General features: G+C 35.3%; 1 protein-coding gene across 2 annotated transcripts in view; it reads left to right on the top strand.

The window, feature by feature from the left end:
• The window catches only part of HDX (highly divergent homeobox), a 157,051-nt gene that overhangs the window by 28,552 nt on the left and 103,356 nt on the right, over positions 1-25,143 (top strand). Inside the window, exons 2-3 of one of the 2 annotated variants that reach the window (XM_059679101.1) lie at positions 14,827-14,973; positions 20,155-21,264. In XM_059679101.1, the coding sequence (XP_059535084.1) occupies positions 14,827-14,973; positions 20,155-21,264 (1,257 nt within the window). The remainder of the gene's footprint in view (positions 1-14,826; positions 14,974-20,154; positions 21,265-25,143) is intronic. The other variant, XM_059679102.1, reaches the window with a different exon arrangement.

Raw genomic sequence — 25,143 nt, 5'->3', positions numbered from 1 at the left:
CAAGTAGAGAGAAAATCAATAACTGTTTAAGACTTGAGCAATACTCTCAACATACTCAACCTAATTGACTAGCACACTCCACTCAAAAGGAGTAAGGTGCACATTATTCATGTACATATAATTGATCAACATGAGCTATGTTTGGGGGGTTATAAAACAAACTATTGAAAGTTTAAAAATTGAAATCACATCAGGGATGTCCCCTGACATAACAGGGATTAAACTAAAAATCAATAAAATAAAGATACCTGGGATATCTCAGGATAATTAGAAACTAAATAACATACTTGTAAGTAACCAATGGGTCAGAGGAGAGCCTCAAGGGAAATTAAGAAGCACTTTGTAGTCCGTGAAAATGAATTTGCAACAAATCAAAATATGTGGAATGCAGTTAAATCAGTGCATACAAGTTAATTTAGAGCATTAAAGACATCTTAGAAAAAGAAAAAGTTTGAAAATTTATTATTTGAGCTTCACCAAAATGAACTATTACTGGAAGAGTAAATTAAAACCAAAAAAATAAAAATAAAAATAAAACTCATGTAGACGCAGACAACACTTTGGTGATTACCAGAGGCAAAGGGAGGTGGGGAGAGATAGAAGAGGGTAAAGGGAGATAAAATGATGATGGGAGGAAACCTGACTTTATATTGTGAGTGAACACAAAATACAATATGCAGATAATGTATTGTATAATTGTACACCTAAAGCCTATATAATTTGATTAACCAATGTCACCCCAATAAACTTAATGTAAAATTAAAACAGAAATAAATGAAACAGAATACAGAAATAATAAATAAATGCAATGAAACCAAAAGCTAGATTTTTAAGAAAAGACTTTACAACAGAAAAGAAAGGTGACACAAATTACCATTATCAGTAATGAGGGAGAAAGTATCACCACAGACTAAACAGACATTAAAAATATATTTATAGTCTATTAAATTTATACCTACAAATTAAACGAACTAAAAGAAATGGACATATTATTTGAAAGACAGAATTACCAATGCTTCTTTGAGAATAAATAACAAGAACTGAGCGCTTTATATCTGTTAATGAAATTGAGTTTGCAATTAAAATCCTTCCTTTGAAAAACTCTCCAAGCCCAAATTACTAAACTATTGAATTCTATAAAACAAGGAAGAAATAATATCAAATATATGCTAACTTTTTCAGGAAATAGAAGTGGAGGTAAAACTTTGCAACTCTATATCCCAGACATTGTTCTCGAAGATGGAAAATTAAAACGGTGAAATTTTGTTCACTGTCCCCCAGAAGCTTATAGTGTAGTGAGATGAAATTAAGGAATTTCTTATCTCTGTGTCTATCCTGGGGACATAAAATTTGATAGAATGGCTACAATGAACTAGAAGTACAATACATAAATTAAGCAACCAATTCAAAAACATGCAAAGAAATGTATTCCAAAAGCTAATGAATTAAAACATTCTAAAACTATTCAAATAATCCAAATGAATATGGAAAAGGAAAAACAGAACAAAAACTTAGGACAAACAGAAAACAACTAATAAAATGGTATGCCTAAATCCAGGATTACTAGTAATTACATTAAAAGAAAGTGGTCTAGATACATAAATTGAAAGAGGTATTGTAATATTAAAATTTTAAAACCCAACTATATTCTGTATATAAGGAACTCATATATATATATATATATATATATATATATATATATATATATATATATATATATATATATGGCTAATATGCAAATTGTCCCCACGAGAGTTCAACTGGGAGACCAGGAGTTTGATCGCTCGCTATGATGTGCGCTAACCACCAAGGGGTGGAGCAGTACGAAGAGAGGCCCAGGCCAGCAGCTGGAAGGAAGGTGCCAGCTGGCAGCCGGAAGGCCCTGATCTGCCCTGATCGCTGTCCAGGCTTAGGGATCCTACCTGTGTATGAATTTCATACACTGGATGTGTATTTTTATATATAAACACATAATTTTAAAGCAAAAATGTTAGAAAATTATATACTATGACCGAGTATTCAAAATGGAAGTATATATATTAGTTTCAGACAAATTAGAATATAGAACAAAGGATCGTACAAGGACTAGAGAGGGTTATACCATAATGAATAAAGGGTCAGATCACCAAAAAGATGTAGCAATCTAATTGTGTATGTTCCTCTAACAACAGATCTTCAAAATACACAAAGCAAAACTGATAAAATTAAAAATAGAAACATTTATGTCCTTTATCCATTTTGAGTTTATTTTTGTGTATGGTGTAAGTTGGTGGTCTAGTTTCATTTTTTTTTTTGCATGTATCTGTTCAATTTTCCCAGCAACATTTATTGAAAAGACTGTCTTGTTTCCATTGTATGCTCTTGCCTCCTTTGTCAAATATTAAGGGAGCATAATGGCTAGTGTTGATTTCTGGGTTCTCTGTTCTGTTCCACTGGTCTATATGTGTTCTTGTGCCACAGTGGCTTTGTAGTATAGTTTGATATCTGGTATTGTGAACCCTCCAACATTGTTGTTCTTCCTCAAGATTGCTGCAGCTATTTAGGATCTTTTTTTTATTCCAGATGAATTTTTGGAGAGTTTGTTCTAGGTCTTTGAAGTATGGCATTGGTATTTTAATGGGAATTGCATTGAATTTATAAAATTTTGGGGGTAGTATGGGCATTTTAATGATGTTGATTCTACCAACCAATGAACAGGGTATATTCTTCCATTTGTTTATGTCTTTATCTCTTTTTTCAGCGTCCTGAAATTTTCTGAGTACAGGTCCTTTATCTCCTCGGTTAAATTTATTCCTAGGTATCTTAATTTTTTGTTGCAATGATAAGTGGGACTGTTGTTTTTTTTTTAGTTTCTCTTTCTATGAGTTCATTATTGGTGTATAGAAAAACCATAGACTGCTGGGTGTTAATTTTGTATCCTGCTACATTGCCGAATTCATTTATTAAGGCCTGTAGTTTTTTGATGGAGTCTTTGGGGTTTTTCTATGTATTAAATGTAAGATGGGAAACCATAAAAATCTTAAAAGAAGCCATAGGCAGCAAAATAGCAGACATTTTTTGTAGCAATATTTTTACCGATATTGGACAATGGAAAATAAGGAGAGAATAAACAAATGGGACTACATCAAAATAAAAAGCTTCTGCACAGCAAAAGAAACCATCAACAAAACAATAAGAAAGCCCACCACATGGGAAAAAATATTTGCCAATGTTATCTCTGATAAGGGCTTAAGCTCCAAAATTTATAGGGAACTCATACAACTTAACAAATGGAAGATAAACAATCCAATAAAAAAAATTGGCAAAGGATCTAAATAGACATTTTTTGAAAGAGGACATACAAAAGGCCAAGAGACATATGAAAACATGTTCAAAGTCATTAATCATCCAAGAGATGCAAATCAAAATGACAATGAGGTACCATCTCACACCTGTCAGAATGGCTATCATCAACAAATCAACAAACGACAAGTGCTGGAGAGGATTCAGAGAAAAGGGAACACTTGTGCACTGCTGGTGGGAATGCAGACTGGTGCAGCCACTGTGGAAAACAGTAGGGAGTTTCCTCAAAAACCTAAAAATGGAACTTCCACTTGACCCAGTGATCCCACTTCTAGGAATATATCCCAAGAAACCAGAAACACCAATCAGAAAGGATATATATACCATTATGTTCATAGCAGCACAATTTACAATAGCTAAGATTTGGAAACAGCCAAAGTACCCATCAGCAGATGTGTGGGTTAGAAAATTGTGGTACATCTACACAATGGAATACTAAGCTGCTATAAAAAAGGAGGAATTCTTACCATTTTCAACAGCTTGGATGGAATTGGAGAGCATTATGCTAAGAGAAATAAGCCAGTCAGTGAAAGATAAATACCACATGATCTCACTCATTTGTGCGATATAACGATTATAAACTGATGAACAAAAATAGATACAGAGGCAAAGAAGCATTGAACAGACTGTCCAACTACAGTGGTAGGCAAGGGAGTGGGGTAAGAGATCAACCAAAGGACTTGTATGCATGCATATAAGCATAACCAGTAGACATAATACACTAGGGGGTGAGGGCATGTGCTGGGGGGGGGGGGTAAGGGAGGCCAAGGGTAGGTCAATGGGGCAAAAAGGGACATACATACTACAATTTGTAATACTTTAGAACATTTTTTAAAAATGACATTTTGACAAAAAAAGAGAGAGAGAGAGCTAGAAACAAACTCAAAATAAATTAAAGTCTTAAATGTTAGACTCAAAACCATAAAAATCCTAAAGAAAAGCATAGGCAGTAAAGTCTTGGATATTTCTTGTAGCAATATTTTTTCTGATATATTACCTCTGGCAAGGGAATAAAAAGAAAAAATAAACAAATGAGATTATATCAAATAAAAACTTTTGCACAGGAAAGTAAACTATCAACAAAATTAAAAGACAGCCCACTGAATGGAAGAGGATACTTGTCAATATTATATATATTCTCCAAAATATATAAGGAATTTATGAAACTTAACAATGAAAAAAGGAACACTATTAATTTAAAAATGGGCAAAGGACCTGAATAGAAACTTACACAAAGAGGACAGAGAGTTGGCCAATAGACATATGAAGAGATGCTCGACATCACTAATCATCAGAGAAATGCAAATAAAACCACAATTGGAACACTGGCCTGGTGGCTCAGTTGGTTGTAGTGTTGTCCGATACACCAAAAGGTTGCAGTTTTGATTCCTGGTTATGGCACATACCTAGGTTGTGGGTTGGTATATATGGGAAGCAACCCATTGACATTTCTCTTTTATACTGGTATGGATGTTTCTCTCCCTTCCTCTCTTTCTAAAATCAATAAACATATCCTCTGGTGAGGATTAAAAAAAAACACAATGAAATATCACCTCACATCTTTTACAGTGGCTTTCATCAATAAATCAACAAATGAGTGCTGGTGAGGATGTGGAGAAAAGGGAACCCTCGTGCACTGTTGGTGGGAATGCAGACTGGTGCAGCCACTGTGAAAAGCAGTATGGAGTACCTTAAATATTTAAAAATAGAACTGTCTTATGACCCAGTGTTTCAATTTCTGGGAATTTATCCAAAGAACCTGAAACACTAATTTGAAGGAAGACATGCACGCCTATGTTCATGGCAACGTTATTTACAATAGCCAAGATTTGAAAGCAGCTCAAGTGCCCATTAGTAGATGAGTGGATAAAAAGCTGTGGTACATTTATACAATGCAATTCTACTAAAACTATAAAAAAAATCTTACCTTTTGTAACAGCATGGATGGACCCAGAAATTATGCTAAGTGAAATAAGCCAGTCAGAGAAAGACAAGTACCTTATGATTTAATTCATATGTGGATAATGAACAAAATTAACAAACAAAATAGAAACTGACTTATAGACAGAGAACAGATTGACAGCTGTCAGAGGGGAAGAGACTTGCAGAACTGGGTGGAAAAGGTGAAGGGATTAAGGAAAATTTTTAAAAAATCATAAACACAGGCAATAATGTGGTTATTACCAGAGGGAAAAAGTGGTCGGGGAGAGGAGGTTGAAGAGGATATAAGGAGGATAAATAGTGTTAGAAGGAGACTTGACTTGGGATGCTGAACACAAAATATAATATACAGATGATGCATTATAGAATTATACACCTGAAACTTACATAGTTTTCTTAACAAATGTCACCCCAACAAATTCAATAAAAAAGGAAAAATTAAATAGAAATAGACATGTCTATAAGTATACTTTGGGACTTCATTATTTTTCTTTCAGTAATTATTAAAACAAGTAATAAGCCCTAGCCAGTTTTGCTCAGTGGATAGGGCAACGGCCTGTGGACTAAAGGATCCCGGGTTTGATTTCAGTCAAGGATATGTACCTTGGTTGCAGGCTCCTCCTCCACCAGGGCCCTGGTCAGGGCTCATGCAGGAGGCAACCAATCCATGTTTCTCTCATATTGATGTTTCTGCCTTTCCCTCATTCTTCCACTCTCCCTATAAATAAATGGAAAAATATCCTGGGATGAGGATTAACAATAACAACAACAACAAAGCAATCATAAAATCATTAAAGATATAAAAGATCTGCCGTAGCTGGTTTTGCTCAGTGGATAGTGTCAGCCTACTGAAGGGTCCAGGGATCAATTCCTATCAAGGGCACATACCAGTTGCAGCATGCAGGAGGCAGCCAATCAATGTGTCTCTTTCACATCACTATTTCTCTCTGTATCTCCCTCTCCACTCTCTCTAAAAATCAATAAAAATTATCCTCGGGTGAGGATTAACAATATAACAATAGCAAAAAAAGCTATAGAAGGTCTGAACAATATTATCAACCAACATGAATTAATGGACATTTTTAGTACAGTAGAAGATGCGTTCCTTTCAAATATGTATAGAACAGTTTTTAAAAGAAACCATAACATAAACTTTGGGCCATAACATAAACTTTGCAAATTTTAAAACAATTGCAGTTATATAAAGTATGTTCTCTAACTGTAGCCAAATGAAATCTATAACAAAGATATCTTGGAAATTCTTAAATATTTTAATTAAACTATAAACAAAGGAGAATAGAAAATATTTTAATTGGAATTACAATTTAGATGGACCTTATCTCATCATAGTTTTGATGTTTATTTCCCTGCTAACTAATAGTGTTAAGCATCTTTTCATATATCTCTAGGGCATTTGTATGTTTTCTTCAGAAAAGTATGTTCAAGCCCTTTTACTATTTTTTTTAATTAAGCAATTAGATGTTTTTGTTTTTGGTTTTCTCTATTGAGTTGTAGGAGTTCCGTATATATTTGATATACTTTAAAAACTAACCCCTTATCAGACATATGGCTTGAAATATTTTCTCCCATTTCATAAATTACCTTTTAATTTTGTTGATTGTTTCTTTTGCTGTGCAGAAGATTTTTAGATTTATGTAGTCTCACTTATCTATTTTTGCTTTTGTTGCCTATACTTTTGATGTGATGTTCAAGAATCATTGGCAAGACAAATGTCCAGAAGTTTTGTTTCTTTTTCCCTATGCTTCCTTCTAGAAGTTTTTAGCTTCAGGTCTTATGTTTAAGTCTTTAATTTACTTTAAGTTGATTTTTTTTATGAATAGTGTTCACACCTGTCTGGATAGTTATTATTAAAAAGCCAAAATATAACAGGTCTTGTCAAGGTTGTGGATAAATTGGAACCCCTGTACATTGTCGGTGGGGAAGCAAAAATGTTCAGGAACTATGGAAAGCTGTATGGTGATATTTGAAAAATTAAAAATAGAACTACTGTATGATCTAGCAATACCACTATTGGATATTATATTAAAAGTATTGAAATCAGGATCATACAGAAGTATCTGCACTATCATGTTAATTGCAGCACTATATACAATAAGCACAATATGGAAACAAAATGTCCATTTACAGATGAACAAAGAAAATGTATATACATACAGTGGAATATTATTTGGCCTTCAAAAGGGAAATTATGCCATTTGCAACAACAGACATCAATTTGTAGGATACTATTCTGAGTGAAGTAAGCAAGTCAGTGGACACATAGTGCACGATTCAACTTGTATGAGGGCTGCAAAATAGTTAAACTCACAGAAACAGAGAAAGCCATAGTGGTTACCAGGAGATAGAGAGTGAGGAAAATGGGGAGTTGTTATTCAATAGATATACAGTTTCAGTTATGCTGAATGAATAAGTACTAGAGATCTTCTGTACAACATAGTAGCTACAAGTTAACACTATTGTTTTGCACACTTCAAAATTTGTTAACAGGTTAGATCTCCTGTTAAGTGTTCTTACCACAGAACAAACAGATAATCCATGGGATACAAAGAAACTCTGGGTGGTGTTGGATATGTTGATTACTTTGATTATGATGATTGTATCATTGGTTTTTGCATACCTCATCCAATTGTGGCCTTTAAATATGTACAGCTCTTTGTATATCAATTATACTTTGATAAGTCTGTTAAAAATTGCAACCTACCAAAATTCGCCAAAGCCATCCTTAGCAGTAAATTTTTATTATTAATTGATGAAATTTAAAAACAGAAGGCCAAAGATCAACAATCTAAGCTTTCATCTTAAAAAAAAAAACAACTAGAAAACTAGTAGAAAATTTAAGCCAAATTAGCAACATGAAGAGAATAGTAAAGATAAGGACAAAATTCAACGAAAATGAAGACAGATAAACAACTGACCAAATTCAATGAAACCAAAAGCTACCCATTTCAGAAGGTCAATAAAAGTCACCCTAGCAGGTTTAGCTCAATGGATAGAGCCTTAGCCTATGAACCAAAGGGTCCTGTGTTCGATTCTGGTCAAGAGCACATGCCTGATTTCCAGGCTTGATTTCCAGTTCGGGGGCATGCAGGAGACAGTCAATCAATGATTCTCTCTTGTCATTGATGTTTCTATCTCTCTCTCTCTCTCTCCCTCTCCTTTCTTCTCTGAAATCAATAAAAATGTTTAAAAAATAAAGTGATAAGTCCTTGGCCAAACTGACCAAGACAAATAACAGGGAAGAAACAAACTGCCAACCTCAGTAAGAAAAAGGTGCATCTCAACTGACCCTATAGCCAAAAGAATAATAATAAAATAGTATAAAAAACTTTACACTTTAAATACAGAGACTTAGATAAAATTGACTAATTCTTTGAAAAACACAAATTACCAAAGCTTACTCAAGAAGAAACAGATATAACCAGAATAACACAAATATATAATTTTTAGTTTAAAACTTTCCAACAAAGAAAGTTCCATGCTCAGATGGCTTCATTGGTACAGAAAATTTTTGTGACCATGAATTAAACAAAGATTTCTTAGATATGGCACTAAAACCACAATTCATTTGCCATTTGAACCAGTGGTCCCACTCTTGGAATATATCTTAAGGAACCCAAAATACCAATCAGAAAGAATATATGCACCCCTCTGTTCATAGCAATGTTATTTACAATAGCTAAGATCTTGAAACAGCCCGAGTGCCCATTAGTGAGTGAGTGGATTACAAAGCTGTGGTACATTTACACAATAGATAGAATATTATCTAACTGTAAAAAGAAGAATTTCTCACCCTTTGTGACAGCATGGTTGAACCTGGAAAGTATTATGCTGAGTGAAACAAGCCAGTCAGAGAAAGACATATCACATGATCTCACTTATATGTGGAATCAAATGAGCATAATATACTGATGAACAAAATAGAACCAGAGGTATGGATGAATAGAATAGGCTGAAAAATCTTCGCAGGGAGACAGGAGGAGGTTAACCAAAGAACCTATATACATACTAGAGGCCTGGTGTACAAAATTCGTGCATGGGAGGTTCTCCTCAGCCCAGCCTGCACCCTCTCCAATCAGGGACCCCTAGGGGGATGTCCAACTGCTGGTTTAGACCTGATCCTGGGGATTGGGCCTAAACTGGCAGTCGGACATCCCTCTCACAATCCTGGACTGCTGGCTCCTAACTGCTCACCTGTCTGCCTGCCTGATCGCCCCTAACTGCCCCTCCCACCAGCCTGATCACCCCTAACCACCTCTGCCTGCCAGCCTGATCATCCCTCACTGCCCCCCTGCTAGACTGATCACCCCTAACTGCCTCTGCCTGCCAGCCTGATTGCCCCCAACTGCCTCCCCCCCCTGCCGCTGGCCTGGTTGTCCCTCACTGCCCCCCCCCTGCCAGCCTGGTCGCCCCATGAAGCCTGCTACTCATTCATTTGTAGCCCCTCACTAAACCCCTGCCTGCAGGGTGGCCTTACACAGCCTGCTGTTCAGTTGTTTGGTCGCCCCTCACTAACCCCCCTGCCGGCCTGGTCGCCCCACGACCTTATGGTTGTGATAGTCTCTTAGGCTTTTATAGAGATAGATACACATAACCAATGGACACAAACAGTAGTGTGGCAAAGGCTTGGGGTGGAGCAGGGGCTGGGAGGAAGGGGGCCTAAGGGGGAAAATTGGGGAAATCTGTAATACTGTCCACAATAAAAATAAAATTTAAAAGAGAAAAAGAATACACTTGATTTATCAATATCATAGCAGCACAATTTATAATAACTAAGATTTGGAAATAGCCTAAGTGCCCATCAGCAGATGAGTGGATTACAAAGCTGTGGTACATCTACACAATGGAATATCATGCTGCTGCAAAAGGAAAGAACTCTTGCCCAGCTGAGTGTGGCTCAGCAGTTGAGCATCGACCCAGGAAGCAACAGGGCACCAGTTCGATTTCCAGTCAGGGTATATGCCCAGGTTGTAGGCTCGATCTCCAGTGGGGGGCATGCAGGGAACAGCCAATCAATGATTCTCTCTCATCATCGATGTTTCTATCTCTCTCTCCGTCTCCCTTCCTCTCTGAAATCAATAAAATATATTTTGAAAAAAAAGAAAGATACCTTACCATTTGCAACAGCATAGATGGACCTAGAGAGCATTATGCTGAGTGAAATAAGTCAGTCAGAGAAAGATGAGTATCACATGATCTCACTCATTTGTGGAATATAATGAACAACATAAACTGATGAACAAAAATAGATCCAGAAACATAGAAGTATTGAACAGTCCATCAAACCTCATATGGAAGGCAAAGGAGGGTGGGAAGGGGGGTAAGAGATCAACCAAAGGACTTGTATGCATGCATATAAGCATAACCAATGGACACAGACAATGGGGGGATGAGTGAGGGCCTGTGCTGGGAGGTGGGAGTGGGCTGGGAGAGATCAATTAGGGAAAAAAGAGACATATGTAATACTTTCAACAATAAAGAATTAAAAAAGAAAACTTGTTTGGGAAATACAGTGTTAATAATATAAGAAGACAAACCAAAAGCAGGGAGAAAATATTTGCAAGTCATATTTCTGATGATGTGTATACAGAATATGTAATAAACCCTAGCAACTCAATAATACCTAAGCAAACAATCAAGTTCAAAAATTTGCAAAATATTTGGACACTTCTACAAAGAAGACATATGGATTGCAAATAAGCTTATTAATAGATTCTCAACATCATTAGTCACTAGGAAAATGCAAATTAAAACCATAATAATAATATACAATTACACATATATTAGAATGGCTAATTTCAAACAAATATGATAAATGCTGGTGAGGAGATTAAAAAAACACAGATACTTCATAGAATATTATGGAGAAAAATATTGTGTACTTTTGAACACAAGCCACTTTTTAAAACAGTTTAACAGTTTCTTATAAAGTTAAGCATATACTTACCATATGTCCTAGCAATTACAATCCAGAGTATTTGCTCAAGAGAAATTAAACCTTATTTGCAGAGCTAAACCTCCATATAAATGTTTTTAACAGCTTTATTAATAATAGCCAAGTACTTGAAAAAGACCAAATGTCCATTGATGGATTAATGGATAAATCATGCTACATCCATACAATGGAATACTACTCTGAAATTTAAAAAAAAGTACTGATACATACAACACAGGTAAATATCAAATGCATCGTGGTCAATGAAAGAAGCTAGTTTCAGTAGAATACATATGTGTAACTCCATTATTATGGCATTATATAAAATTAAAATTATAGAAACAAATTAGTGGTTGCCAGGGCCTGGGTGGCTGGAGGGATTGATTATAAAGAAGCAGCATAAGGGAATTATTTTGGAGTGATAGAATTCTTTTGTGTTTTTATGGTGGAGGTGGTTTCATGACTACTGTATATATTTGTCTTAACTCATAAAACTATACACCAAAAGAGTGATATTTACTGTATGTAAATTTAAAGATGAATAATAATGGATTAAAAGGACAATGTAAATAGAGACATATTGGCCAAGATAAAGATACTCAAGGTGTTATATTAACCTAGGCTTAACTCTTTAAAAACAGTAACAAAAACACCATGGCTTATACACACTTCAAATTTTTATTGTTGGAAAGAATGTGTAATATTTGAATTGAATTTTATGAAATCCCCATTTTAATATCAAATTTTCCAAGAATGAGTACTTATGAGTAAAATATTTTGGTACTTTCCAAATTAGTTAACCAGTTAAGACATTATTAGGGAATTATTAGAGCAGATTTTAAGTATGACAATAATGTTATATAGGAATTTATCTGATATATACCCATGTGAAAATATATCCTACCAGGAACTTCGAAGGAGGTAGTCATTCCTAGAAACTATTTTTCAAGTACTTCTGAAGCAATAAATCTAAAATATGTTAATCATTGTTCTCCTTGTTTGAATACAATATACTGAGCATAATTTAATGTTTTCTCAATGGCTAAAGGTCCTCATTAAAACACCAAATTTAAAGCTTAGAGCAATCTAACAAATCCCATCCTGAATATTATAAACAAAAGGGCCTAGTCATACTTAAAAATGTAAATATACATTACAACTGTAACATACTTTACAATTTAAGAAAAATCATTTTGCATATTCCAAATGATTGGACCAATCCAGACTGGAAAGTAAAATAAGTCATATAATCTAATATTTTATAGACTAGAAAATGGATGCTCATAGAAATTAAGTTATTTACCCAATATACCATAGTGGAGCTGAGAGTAGGTCACAGGTTGTCTTATTCTTGTGGGATGGCATGTGCTGAGTGGGTGGTGCAGTGCAAAGAGTAAATCTTGGGATAAAGCTAAATGACTTATTTCATCATTTAATCCCTTAATTCAGTTACCTTCCCTACCCTAAACCAGTGGACCTCCATTTTTATGAAACCAGTGGATTATTATTTTATCTACCACATATATAAGACCCCAACTTTTAAATGGAAGGTTTTTATAACTCTTTTATTTTTTGTGAAAATGATTAAAAGTTTTGGTAGTATAGTCATTCAATATTGTTCCACTTAATAGACCAAGATAACTTGGGTGGATGGAGGTAATGATAAATTATCTTGCTTATAAGGGTTTGTCTACTTGCTGTAATTTGAAAGAAAAAATAGTATATCTTTTGAGTGAAGTGGACTTCCTGATGTTGCTACTGAATTTAAGGGAAAACTAAAAAGTTTACACTATTGTTAGAATTGTTGACTCCAGAAATCTGTTTAGTACTGGTTACCTATATTTGGCTGTTACTGACAAAGGACCTGCTGTGCTTTTAAAGATTCATATCACATTTGGGTAAATGTAGCAGTTTTAGCCAGCCAATAGAAAAGCATTTATATATTATTAGTTCAGGTATCATCACACCTGGAGATCCCCCATATCTTGCACTCTAGGCTTTTTATGGTATTACAGCCCTGCAGAAAATGATCAGACCCTTTGCCTTGATTATGCATCAGTGAATTGAAGTTTACTCCCCTCCTCAGAACTCATTCCAAAGTTATTTGCATCTAAATCCACACCAGATGAATCTTTTCGGTTATTTGATTTCCATCTTTTGTCTCAACAAAAAACAATGTGCTCTGAAAGCTGGCAGCCATAATAGTAGATATTTCTTTGATGGATGCTGTCCTCTGGACCCAACATCTTTGAAAATTGTACAGATTTCAGATAAAAGGTTTATACTTTTACATGGGTAACCCTTTAGAAAATTAGTGGAGTTATTTGTTTCTGAGTGTTCCAGGAAGAAACTCTACTCTCATCTTTCTGGGGCCCTCTCCAATATCTGACTTTCTTTCATCAGCTCTCTAGACATTAGATAGGAAGATGTTTGTATGGGAAAGAAAGAAAGTTGGGTATATAAATGCAGAGGATTGCTATATGACTGTCTTTAATTTATTTATGAGATGGCTTTGTAATTTAAAATATTCAGACAAAGGGAAGTTAATTTTTATGTCAGTGTACTTGGCTTTTTTCCATACCTAGTATACTAGAATGATTTCTATTTTGTTTGGCTTATAGGGTTGTTGTTTTTATTGTTGCTGTTTTTTCTAATTTTGAGAGACACTTTCCTTGGGAAGGGTTTTTTTTTTTTTTCTGACTGTCAACTTTTAGCAATAATTTCAGTGTGACAGCTTTTAACAAGAACCTAAAATTGCCTTAATCTAATTATAAATATTTTATACAAAATGCACTACTAGAATTTATCATTTTTAAAAAGAGTTTGACCTGCCTTTTACTTCTGATATTACCAGAGTTGTTTTCTCTTAATATTAAGTATGTTACATATTGATGAGAAGAATAAAAAGTGTTTTATAAATTTCTCTTATCTAATTATGATGGTATTAATTTAATTAAAAGGTGTATAGTTTTTATATGTTTTTTTAGTAAAATGTACATGATTTTGATTCTTAGTTTGTATACTATATAGTTATTAAAAATAATTGTTTTAGTATCACCTAAAGCAATTTTCACAATCACTAAAACTTCTTGTTTATTTTTAAGCTTTAAAAAGGGGGTTTGTTTTAATATATAAAAAGAACCCTTTTACCCAGAAAGAAAGAAAAAGAAGACACTTTTTTGTTCCAGAGCACAGCTTCTGACTATACGACATATACCAGATGCCTTGCTTGACAAAGAACAGTGAGTGTCCCTGTTGATAATTGACCACGTATGGCTACCACCATCTCTGGCTTTATTAGCCATAAATATTTATTTCAGTGAAAGACACTGTCCAGATAAGGCTTTCATTTATTGTCTTTAATGTTGGTGTTTTTTTTCTAAGCAAATTCAATGTATTTCCATTATGTATAATTTTTCAGTGAGAACCTGCCTCCCTTTGGCACACAGATTTTTGCCCACTAATGGGGATTAATTGACTTTAGAATATCTTGCAGCTTCAAATCACTGAAATTGTTTTTTAAAAACTTGCAAATTCTACACATACACAGTTTTTATTCCAATTTTCAGAGTATCTTCTTTTATTTTTAGATGAATCTACGTTCTGTATTTACTGTAGAACAACAAAGGATTTTACAGCGTTATTATGAAAATGGAATGACAAATCAAAGTAAAAATTGCTTTCAGCTAATATTACAGTGTGCACAGGAGACTAAGCTGGACTTCAGTGTAGTCAGGGTAAGTATTGAGGTCTCACATTCTTGAATTTATAGCTTTTTATTACAAGTTATAATTGCTTAATATAAGAAAAACTATCAGGGTATGAAGTCACTAACTTTATAAACAGCTTCATTTCCCTGGTATATTAATTTTAAAATAGACCAAGCTAATTATTTAGTATGTATTTGTTTCTATGAATACCTTGAAGAAACTAAAAATAATTTGCATTTAAACATATCTTTAAATATCCCAGTTCTTTGAACTAACAAATACCTTTAAAATTAGTTGTTGACTCTATGCTGCCTTTAACCTATAATTAATATAGATATATAACCCTACAAAATCCTATCAGTAAAACAGCTATTTACTGAGGGACTATTATGTATCTAGCATATTTTCTTTTATCTAAAAACAAGAAAAAAGGAATATTTTTAGGCATTTATAACTTGAGTATTTTTGTCTTTTTAGAAAAATCTAGACTTTCTTATGGATATTTCCTCTGTCTTTTAATTAAAATGCATGCATTTTAATCGGTTAGCAAGTAAAGGACAAGAAATCACAAGGGAGGAAATGTTTCTTTATCACAATCATATTCATCTGTAAAAATCAGAGCTGTCAAACATTTGAGAAGGCAATGAGAAAGTCATAGAGAGGAGGCAAGAGATAAATCTATCAGAACTAGTCACAGATTTTACTGAGTGCATAGGTCCTTTTATGTTTGTCTGGGCATGCTACAAATCCTGCTGGTGTGAAACCTTAGGGATTTAAATATTAGCAGCTTTCCCATCCTTATCATCAGGTTAATTTGGGAAAGAGAAAGAATGTCTTTTTTCAATTATTTTTCTTTCAGAGGAACTTTCAAAGACCATAAATATAAAAAATATCCTGATAAGCAAACTTATTTGGGAAATAAATTTCTTAAAAACTAAATGATGTGTTCATCTTCAAATAGGAAATTGTGCCACCAATTCTAGGGGTGTGGGGATATTCAGGATATCTATTACTTACTGGCTGAGATCAACCATCATAAACTAGAATTTTTTCCTATTGATAGCTTAAAATTCCCTATTTGAAATGCCTTCAGTGAACTTGAGAGAAAAAATGTTTAATTGCTTTAGAAAAATAATATAAAGTGCATAATATTTCAAATTGATGAGATTTCACTTTATAAGTACAAACTCATTCCCCCCACACCCATGGTAACTTCTTTCTTTCTTCCCTTTTTTCCCCGTTTTATTTTACCATTGCTTTAAAGTGAAATGCCTTCTTAGGCAGCTGCTTTGTGGACTGTGACCTCTCATATTTCCAATTTGTTATTGAATCTTTCCTAATAACTTACTGATTGTATTTGAATATTGAGAGTGTTGAAACACACAGATTTATATTTATGTTTCAAATGATGTGAAATCTAAAACAAACAATAGAAATAAAAAGAAATAAGTTCATAGAATGTAGGCTTACAAGTAAAATGTTATATAAATCATAAGGAATTGTGTCAAACAGGTTCATTCTCTCTGTTGTAGGAGAGCGTACAGAAATTTGGTCTTCCAAATGTAAATTGCAACACAATTTTGGTGGCTTTTCTAATCAGATAAAAAGGGAGTTCTTTATCGACTCATCATCCACAGCCTCCCCGGCCCCCAGTATTTTGCTTGGTCTGTATGTCCTTTTGAAACATAACTTACTTTTGAAACATAACTTACTTTTCTTGTTTATAATATAGTGTTTGTTGTGGTTTTCTTCATTTTACTAAACATGATCTTAATGTAAATAGAGTTTAAAAGGTTAAAATATCCATGCAAAAATAAATATGATGGGGTAATGGTATAGAAAAACAAAGAGGAAGGTCTAAAAAAACGGAAAATAAGTTGGAAATTTCTAAGAGAAAACTGAAAAGAATCTTATGGACACAGGATTGATGACCCTGGTATCTTTCCACTTTTTATCTTGTATCACTTTCCTAGTCCAAATCCCAAATTAACATATCTATTTGACCGATTTTTTCTCTCACACCAATAAAGCCTTTGGAAAGAAAAATAATGTATATTCTATGAGCACTGGTAAATTTTGGATTCTGTAAGTGAATGACTTTTAGGAAAAAGTTTTTCAGTTATTTGGAACCTTCAGACAATGAATTTTCTTTATTTTTAACATTTTAAGTGGACAACATTTTTAATACATACTTTATCACTTGACCTCAGTAGAGAATATTGAAAATAATTAAATCCTTACTTTTTGACTCAGAGTTTTATTATGGAAATCAATTATTGAACTGTGCTCACATAATAATGCTCACAATATGCTAAGGTGTATGTGGTGACTTTCTCCTTTACTAAAAAACACCAGTCTAATGATTTCTCACATCAGTTCTTGTGTGTGTGTATGTGTGTGTGTTTCCTTCTCCTTTTTAGTGAGCAATATGCATTTAGTAAACATTCTTAGTTTTGGTGCTAACAAAGTGTCCCCAAAAGCAAACTCAATCCCAAGTCCCCTCATATTTGTGATTTCTAACTTATTATAGATTAGAATACCAAGTTTGGTAAATCCTATATAATAAAATATGGAAATTGTCCCCTTGACCAGAAGTTCAATTGGGAGTTCAAACAGGGAGTGGGGCCGACTGACTAACTGCCTATGGCCCCTCACCCTGGCCATCCTGCCCCAATTGGGGGCTGGCCAGCAGGATCCCATCTGTGCACGAATTCATGCATCAGGCCTCTAGTTATATATAAAACAAAATAAGATGGGTTTTAAGGTCAGGGGTTGTTTCAGTAAAATACATGGATCTTCTTACATCTATGTTATCTGCCTTCTGAGTTTAGATAGCTGAGTGTCCTATGCACATGATATTCTACTGAATTTTATTTTGTGATGGGTAGATAATATAAATACCTAGGTATTTATGTAAAAAATATTTGCACTATCTAAGTCAGTCATAAATTAACAATGCACTGGGATCACTCTTAAACTTCTGTGTTAGGGTAGGTATTCTGATATTGTGATGAGAACATGGTAGGCTATTTATTTGTTTTCTCAGAAATATTGCAGAGCTGCCCTTCCAATGTAGTAGCTCTTGAGTTCGCATTTTACCAGTTCACTATGCTTTTGTGTTTATAATTTTAAAATGTAATGTTTATATATTTTTATAAAAATTATGTCTCATAATTATTTTGCATATTTTTTCATACTTGAAAAGCCATATCACAATTATTTATTTGGAATATTTGTAAAATTTAACGTTTGAACCATACATCAAAATTATTAGTATCCAAAAACATTTCTTTTTAGATATTTCTCTTGAGCATATACTTTAAAACTATCTAGATTTTCTGCCCTGTCTACTTTTGTAACATTTATATTCATTTGTCCCTCTGCTTATAATTCTCACTTCTGCATTTAGTAAAACTAAATCACAGTTCACCTTTAAAATTTTCACAGCCTCATGTAAAGTAAAATGGAGCCATCTCAGTTCCTGGAACATTTTATTTATTAGAGAAATATTAATTACAAAAGTATAAAATGGCCACCAGAGATGACCATTTCAGGAATTTCTCACCATAGTGGAAGAAGAATGTTTTGAGAACAGAAAATTGATTTTAAATTCTGGTGGCAGGTCACTTAACATTTCTAAACCTCAGTTTCTTCACTTACATAATTTTAAAATAACACCTAGCAAAGGAGATAATATCTATAAAAACATATGATGGGTACTTAATACATGATAGCTTTTATTTATAGTATTGGAGCAACATTAATATAGCTTATAGTATAAAAAGCATAGCGAATTGGATAATTTTTGTGGTCTTCTAAAACTTTTGGTCACTCAAAAGGTAACCGAATATTAAATTTACCCTACACCATATCCGTGTGAAGCTAGTTCATTTAATGTTTTCACTTATTTATTTTTTAAGAATTCTTAATAGATAAATGTGTTTTGGTAGTTTATAATCTGGTGTACATTTTGAAATAATTATAGAGTTTATTGATCACATTATGGAATGAAATATTTCTTATTGCACATTTTAAGAAGAATCCTGATTCAATGTAATAATACTAAGATGATTATAATACATTATTTATGTAAAAGTACATTTTTGTAATCAATTCCTGAATGCCAATCACCAGTGTTATTTTATTAATAATATACATTTCTGTTTATAAAAGCAATACATATTTACAGCATAACATTTGGTAAGGAGAGAAAAGTGTAAAGAAAATAACTACCATAAATTAATGACAAACAGAAAAATATTTGCAACTTATGACAAAGTGTTGCTACCTTTAGTATAAAATTGCTCCTATAAATCAATTTAAAAAACAAATACCCAATATAAAAATAAGTAAAGGTAATGGATAAGCTATTCTATCAAAGCAATAGAATAACCATAGAAATTTAAATCAAAACAGCAATTATATACCTCTTATTAACTCCTGGAGTACAAAGGACCACAAAAAGAAAATGCGAAGTCTTGATAAGGTTGTGGAGAATGCAGAACTCTTATAAATACATGGCAGGGTAATTTGAAAGTATCAAAAAGCACAACAATTTCTTTCTAGAATAACATTCTAACAGACCAATAGCACAAGGATTACAATGATGTGTGTTGTAGTATGTTTTATAATAGTGAATATTTATAAAAATAACTTAAATATCTAGCAATATTAAATTAACCAAGTTATAAAATATTAATAGAAGAAAAATTTTTAACCTGAAAATTGCAAGTATACATTTGTTTAACACTATCACAAGCATTTTCCAATGACATTAACTACCTTAACTATGCTTCCAATTTTTCATTATTATAAAGAAACATATGATGAACGTCATTAGATACAAACTTATATACATCTATGATTATTTTTAGGATAAATTCACAAAAGTGGATTTACTAGGTCAAAGGATATAAACATTTTTAAAGTTCTTGCTATGGATAAATTAATTGGTTGGGTTTTGAGGACAGGAGCAATAATACAATTACATTATCAAAGTTCCTTGGTATTTATTAAATACGGTTCCCTGATCATTCTGACCTTATACTTTAGTTATTTTTAATTTTATTATATCTCTTTTTTTCCTTTAATTTGTATAGGCCTTGGTTCTCTGATAAATGGAAATGAAATTTATCATACAGAAATCGTTTTACCTTGTCTTTTTTGTTAAGAAATTTTCTATAACATATTTTTTTTTTGTTCTTCCAGACGTGGGTCGGCAATAAGAGAAGAAAAATGAGCAGTAAAAATTCTGAATCAGGAGCAGCAACGACAGGAACTATTCCTGGTACCTCTTTGGCAGCTCCAGACATTACAGTAAGAAATGTGGTTAATATTTCTCAACCCTCAAGCCAACAATCTTCTTGGTCATCTGCCAATAATGATGTCATTGTGACTGGAATATACAGTCCAGCCAGTTCATTAAGTAAGCAAGGGACAACCAAATATACAAATACACAAATTACGGAAGCACATAAAATCCCCATTCAGAAAACGGCCAGTGAAAATGGTACCGAGTTTCAGCTGCACATTCCTGTTCAAAGACAAGTAGCACACTGTAAAAATGCCTCTCTGCTCTTGGGTGAAAAAACGATTATTTTGTCAAGACAAACAAGTGTTCTAAATGCTGGAAACTCAGTGTACACAAAGAAAAACTACGGAAGCTCTTCAATGCAAGCCTCTGATATTATGGTACCTCAAAAGCCTTCTGTGTGCCACCGACCTTGCAAAATTGAACCAGTTGGAATTCAAAGGCCATATAAGCCTGAACACACACGTCTAACATCACATAACTTATGTGGGCAAAAGCCACCTATTAGAGATCCTTACTGTAGAACACAAAACTTAGAAATCCGTGAAGTATTTTCATTGGCAGTTAGTGATTACCCCCAGAGAATTCTGGGAGGAAATCCTCCACAGAAGCCTAGTTCAGCAGAAGGAACTTGTTTGTCCATTGCAATGGAGACTGGAGATGCTGATGATGAGTATGCCAGAGAGGAGGAGTTAGCATTGATGGGAGCACAGATACCAAGCTACTCAAGATTTTATGAAAGTTGCAGTTCCCTTCGAGCTGAGAACCAAAGTACAGCTTTGCCAGGACCAGGAAGAAATATGCCAAATTCACAGATGGTGAATATTAGAGACTTGTCAAACAATGTATTATATCAGAACAGAGACTACCATTTGACACCACGGACCTCATTACATACAGCATCTACAACAATTTACAGTAATACAAATCCACCACGGAATAATTTTTCTTCACATTTTGCATCATCAAACCAATTGAGGTTATCACAAAACCAAAACAATTACCAGGTAATGTGTAAGTTTGTTATATAAAGGTTTTAAAAACCATTGTTTGGTATAAAAAGCTGTGTTGGTATCCAGTTAGACTTGAGACCTGGATCCCCTAATTCAAATTTTGAAGTCATTTGAGATTTTTTTTTGCTTCAAAATGGTGGTTTGGGGTCAACTCTTTGAAGAATCTTGCACTTTTTTGGTCATGTTTAATTATGTTGAATTTTTCTTCGTGGAATATAATAATTTTTATAACACGGCAGCTTTCTCCTGACATTTAAAATTATTTGACCAGCAAATAGTAATCTTATGGGAAGCAATGCATTTGCCATCACTAAGATAGAACTAAATTGGCTACATTCATCCCCTTGAACATAGATTATTTCTATAATGGTTTTACTTGTAGTGTGAGATGTCACTAGATGAGTGGTGCTTTCCCTGGGTACATTGTCAGGGAAGTCAATCATTTCTCTAGGTGATGATAGCTGGGAAGTCAGAGCCTGCTGTAACTAAGCCAACTCCTTTTTATAAAAGGAAGTGCTTTATTCAAACATTAAGTGGAACATTAATCACATAGTCTTTTAAAAAATGTGTATAAGGCATGTTTAGAATAAAAATTAAAGCAAATTTTACCTGTAAAAAAATAAATTACATTTCTTTACTTTTCCATATATTTAATTATCTACATATGCTTCAAATATTCTCAAGAGTGAGGTATAAGCCTTTCTTAGAACCTTAAAGTCATAGATCTCTCTTAAAAATCTGTTTCAGAGAATTTGAATTGCAGAGCATGAATATTTGCCCTTTTTCCTTGATATTAGCTAGACTCTACTTTGTTAAAACACAATATTTAAGTTTTCTCTGGATTTAAGATGCTTCCCAGCTATTCTCAATTAATATAAAAAATAAACGTACCTTAACTCCCTTCATTTTCTAATACTCTACTTCAAAATGAAAAGCAATAACAGAATATGAGAACTAACCTAGCCCTAACAGAAGAGGATTCTATCATCATCATTAGTAATCATTTTTTTATTGAGAGTCTACCGATTTTTCTGTATTTGCTCTTTCCTAAAGCATGCTTAAACTAACATTGAATCATACCACGAAGTTCTTCTCCAACACAACCTTTCATTCCCTACTTTTTTTTTTACCCCTTCAGTTTAGTTTTTAATAACAATCTATCTATATAAAAGCCTAAGTGACCATCACAACCAAATGGAAGACTAACAGTCTGTGTGGGGCGACCTAGCTGGCAGGGGGGTTAATGAGGGGTGACCAAAGGACTGAGCAGAAGGCTGCATGGCGCGAACAGCCTGGCAGGGGGGGCAGTGAGGGACAACCAAACGACCGAGCAGCAGGCTGTGTGGGCGACCAGGCTGGCAGGGTGGTTAGTGAGAGACACCAAATGACCAAGAAGCAGGCTGTGTGAGGCGACCAGGCCAGCGGGGGGGGGGGGAGGGGCAGTTGGGGGCAACCAGGCTGGTGGGGGGCAGTTAGAGGCAATCAGGCAGGCAGGCAGGTGAGTGGTTAGCAGCCAGCGGTCCAGGATTGTGAGAGGGTGCAGGCTGGGCTGATGGGACTCTCCCCACCATGCACAAATTTCGTGCACCAAGCCTCTAGTCCTATATAATAAAGACAGAATATGCAAATTGACCATCACTCAGCCACAAAGATGGTGGTGCCCACAGCGGAGGCTGGGGGTTTCCATAACACAAGATGGCTGCACCCACAGTGGAGGCCAAGTTCCCATAATGAGCCTTAACAAGCAATCAGCAAGAACCTGAGGCTGCGCCCCCCCCATGCCCCACTGTGGGGCTTGACGGGGGACTTCAGGCCACTCCCCCTGCCCTGGTGCCAGGCCAGGGGAACTCAGGCCATGTCCCCCACCTGGTAGGGCTTGACGGGGGACCTCAGGATGTGCCCCTCACCCAAGCACTGAGCCAGGGTACCTGAGGCCGCACCCCCAGCCCAGCAGGGCTTGACAGGGGACCTCAAGGTGGGCCCCCTACCCAGTAGGGCTTGATGGGGGACCTCAGGCCATGCCCCCTGCCCCAGCAATGGGCCAGGGGACATGAGACTGTATCCCCAGACCAGCAGGGCTTGACAGGGGACCTCAAAGTGCACCCCCACCTGGTAGGGCTTGACGGGGGACCTCAGGCCATGCCCCCCACCCCAGCACTGGGGCCAAAGGACATGAGGCCCCACCCCCCTCCTGGTGAGGCTTAACAGGGGACCTCAGGCCATGCCCCCCACCCCGGCACCAGTCCAAGGGACCTGAGGCTGCAACCCCGTCCTGGTGGCAAGCCAGGGGACCTGAGGCCGTGCACCCCCCCTGGTGGGGCTTGACAGGGGATCTCAGGCCACTCCCCCCAACCTGTTGCCAGGGCTTAATGGGGGACCTCAGGCCATGCCCCCTGCCTGGAAGGGATTGACAGGGGACCTCAGGATGTGCCCCCACCTGGCAGGGTTTGATAAGGGCGAGACTGGCCAAGTCTGGATCTAGCCCAATGGGGGTGGGGCTGTCTGGGTCCGGGTCTCATGCAATTTCGAGGTGTACGTGAATGGGCACAGACTTGACTCTGGGTTCTGTGGTGTGCCTCAGAGTCTGACAGGAGGAAGGTTTTCATATACATTTTACTAATTTTCTCTCATCCTTGATACTTCTATTATAGAGAAAGGGCAAATAGCAATATTAAAATATTTCCTCTAATTAATTCCCTTTGAATGTGCATGAATTGTGTGCACCAGGCCACTAGTATTAACAATACATTTAGCATTTTTGAAAGTTTTACACAGGCATCGGCATTTACTTTATATACCTGACCTCACTTAATTTCCATGGCCATCTAGACATACAGATACTTAATCCACATTCCAATAACTTTCCCAGGATCACACAGTCAGCACATGTGAGAATTACAATACAACTCAAATATATCATGTTTTTTCCCCTGCTTTACTGTACACCCTAACAATGTTAGATGCATTAGAGTATTTGGATGTCTGAGAGTAAAATTTTAATTTTTAATTTTTCATAAGCTTACTGTTCCCATAAGGGCAATTTATCCTATAGTTATACCTTTTTATAGTCTCTATTTTTTCCTGAAAAAACTTTCAAATGGATTTAATTTATATAAATAATTTTAAATGGAATAAAACTTAGCTAATTTTTAAAGAGTAATCTTTTTAAAGAAAGGCAGTCTGACATAATTTCAAGCATGGGCTTAGAGCCTGTTATACCTTGGTTCAATCTGGGCTCTGCCACTTTCTACTTGTGTGATTTTGGGCAAGTGACATAACCTTCCTTGTGACAGTTTTCTCATTTGTATAATATAGTTAGTAACATCTACTTCTCAGGAATGCTGTATCAAGAAATGGCATAATGCCCTAGCCGATTTGGCTTGGTGGATAGAGCGTTGGCCTGCGGACTGAAGGGTCCCAGGTTCGATTCCGGTCAAGGGCACATGCCTGGGTTGTGGGCTTGATCCCCAGTTGGGGGCATCCAGGAGGCAGCCAATCAATGATTCTCTCTCATCATTGATGTTTCTATCTCTCTCTCCCTCTTCCTTCCTCTCTGAAATCAGTAAAAATATATTCAAAAAAAAAAAAGAAAAAAGAAATGGCACAAGGTGGAGTAAGGAAGTATCTTTTGTAACAGCACTAATCCCATTCTTGAGGGCTCCATTCTTATGAGCTAACCATCTCCTAAAAGCTCAACCTCAAAATACCATCACATTAGGCTTTTTTTTTTTTTCATCACATTAGGTTTCAACAAGTGAGTTCAGCTGGGACATAAGCATTCAATCCATGTTAGTTATCCTCCAAGATTTTAATGAAATTCATTACCAAGCTGTATTACTGTAACATCATGACTTAGAAAAATAGAATGTATGG

Source organism: Myotis daubentonii, chromosome X, assembly GCF_963259705.1.
Source record: "Myotis daubentonii chromosome X, mMyoDau2.1, whole genome shotgun sequence".
Taxonomy (NCBI): Eukaryota; Metazoa; Chordata; class Mammalia; order Chiroptera; family Vespertilionidae; genus Myotis; species Myotis daubentonii.
This window is presented reverse-complemented; position numbering and strand designations above follow the sequence as displayed.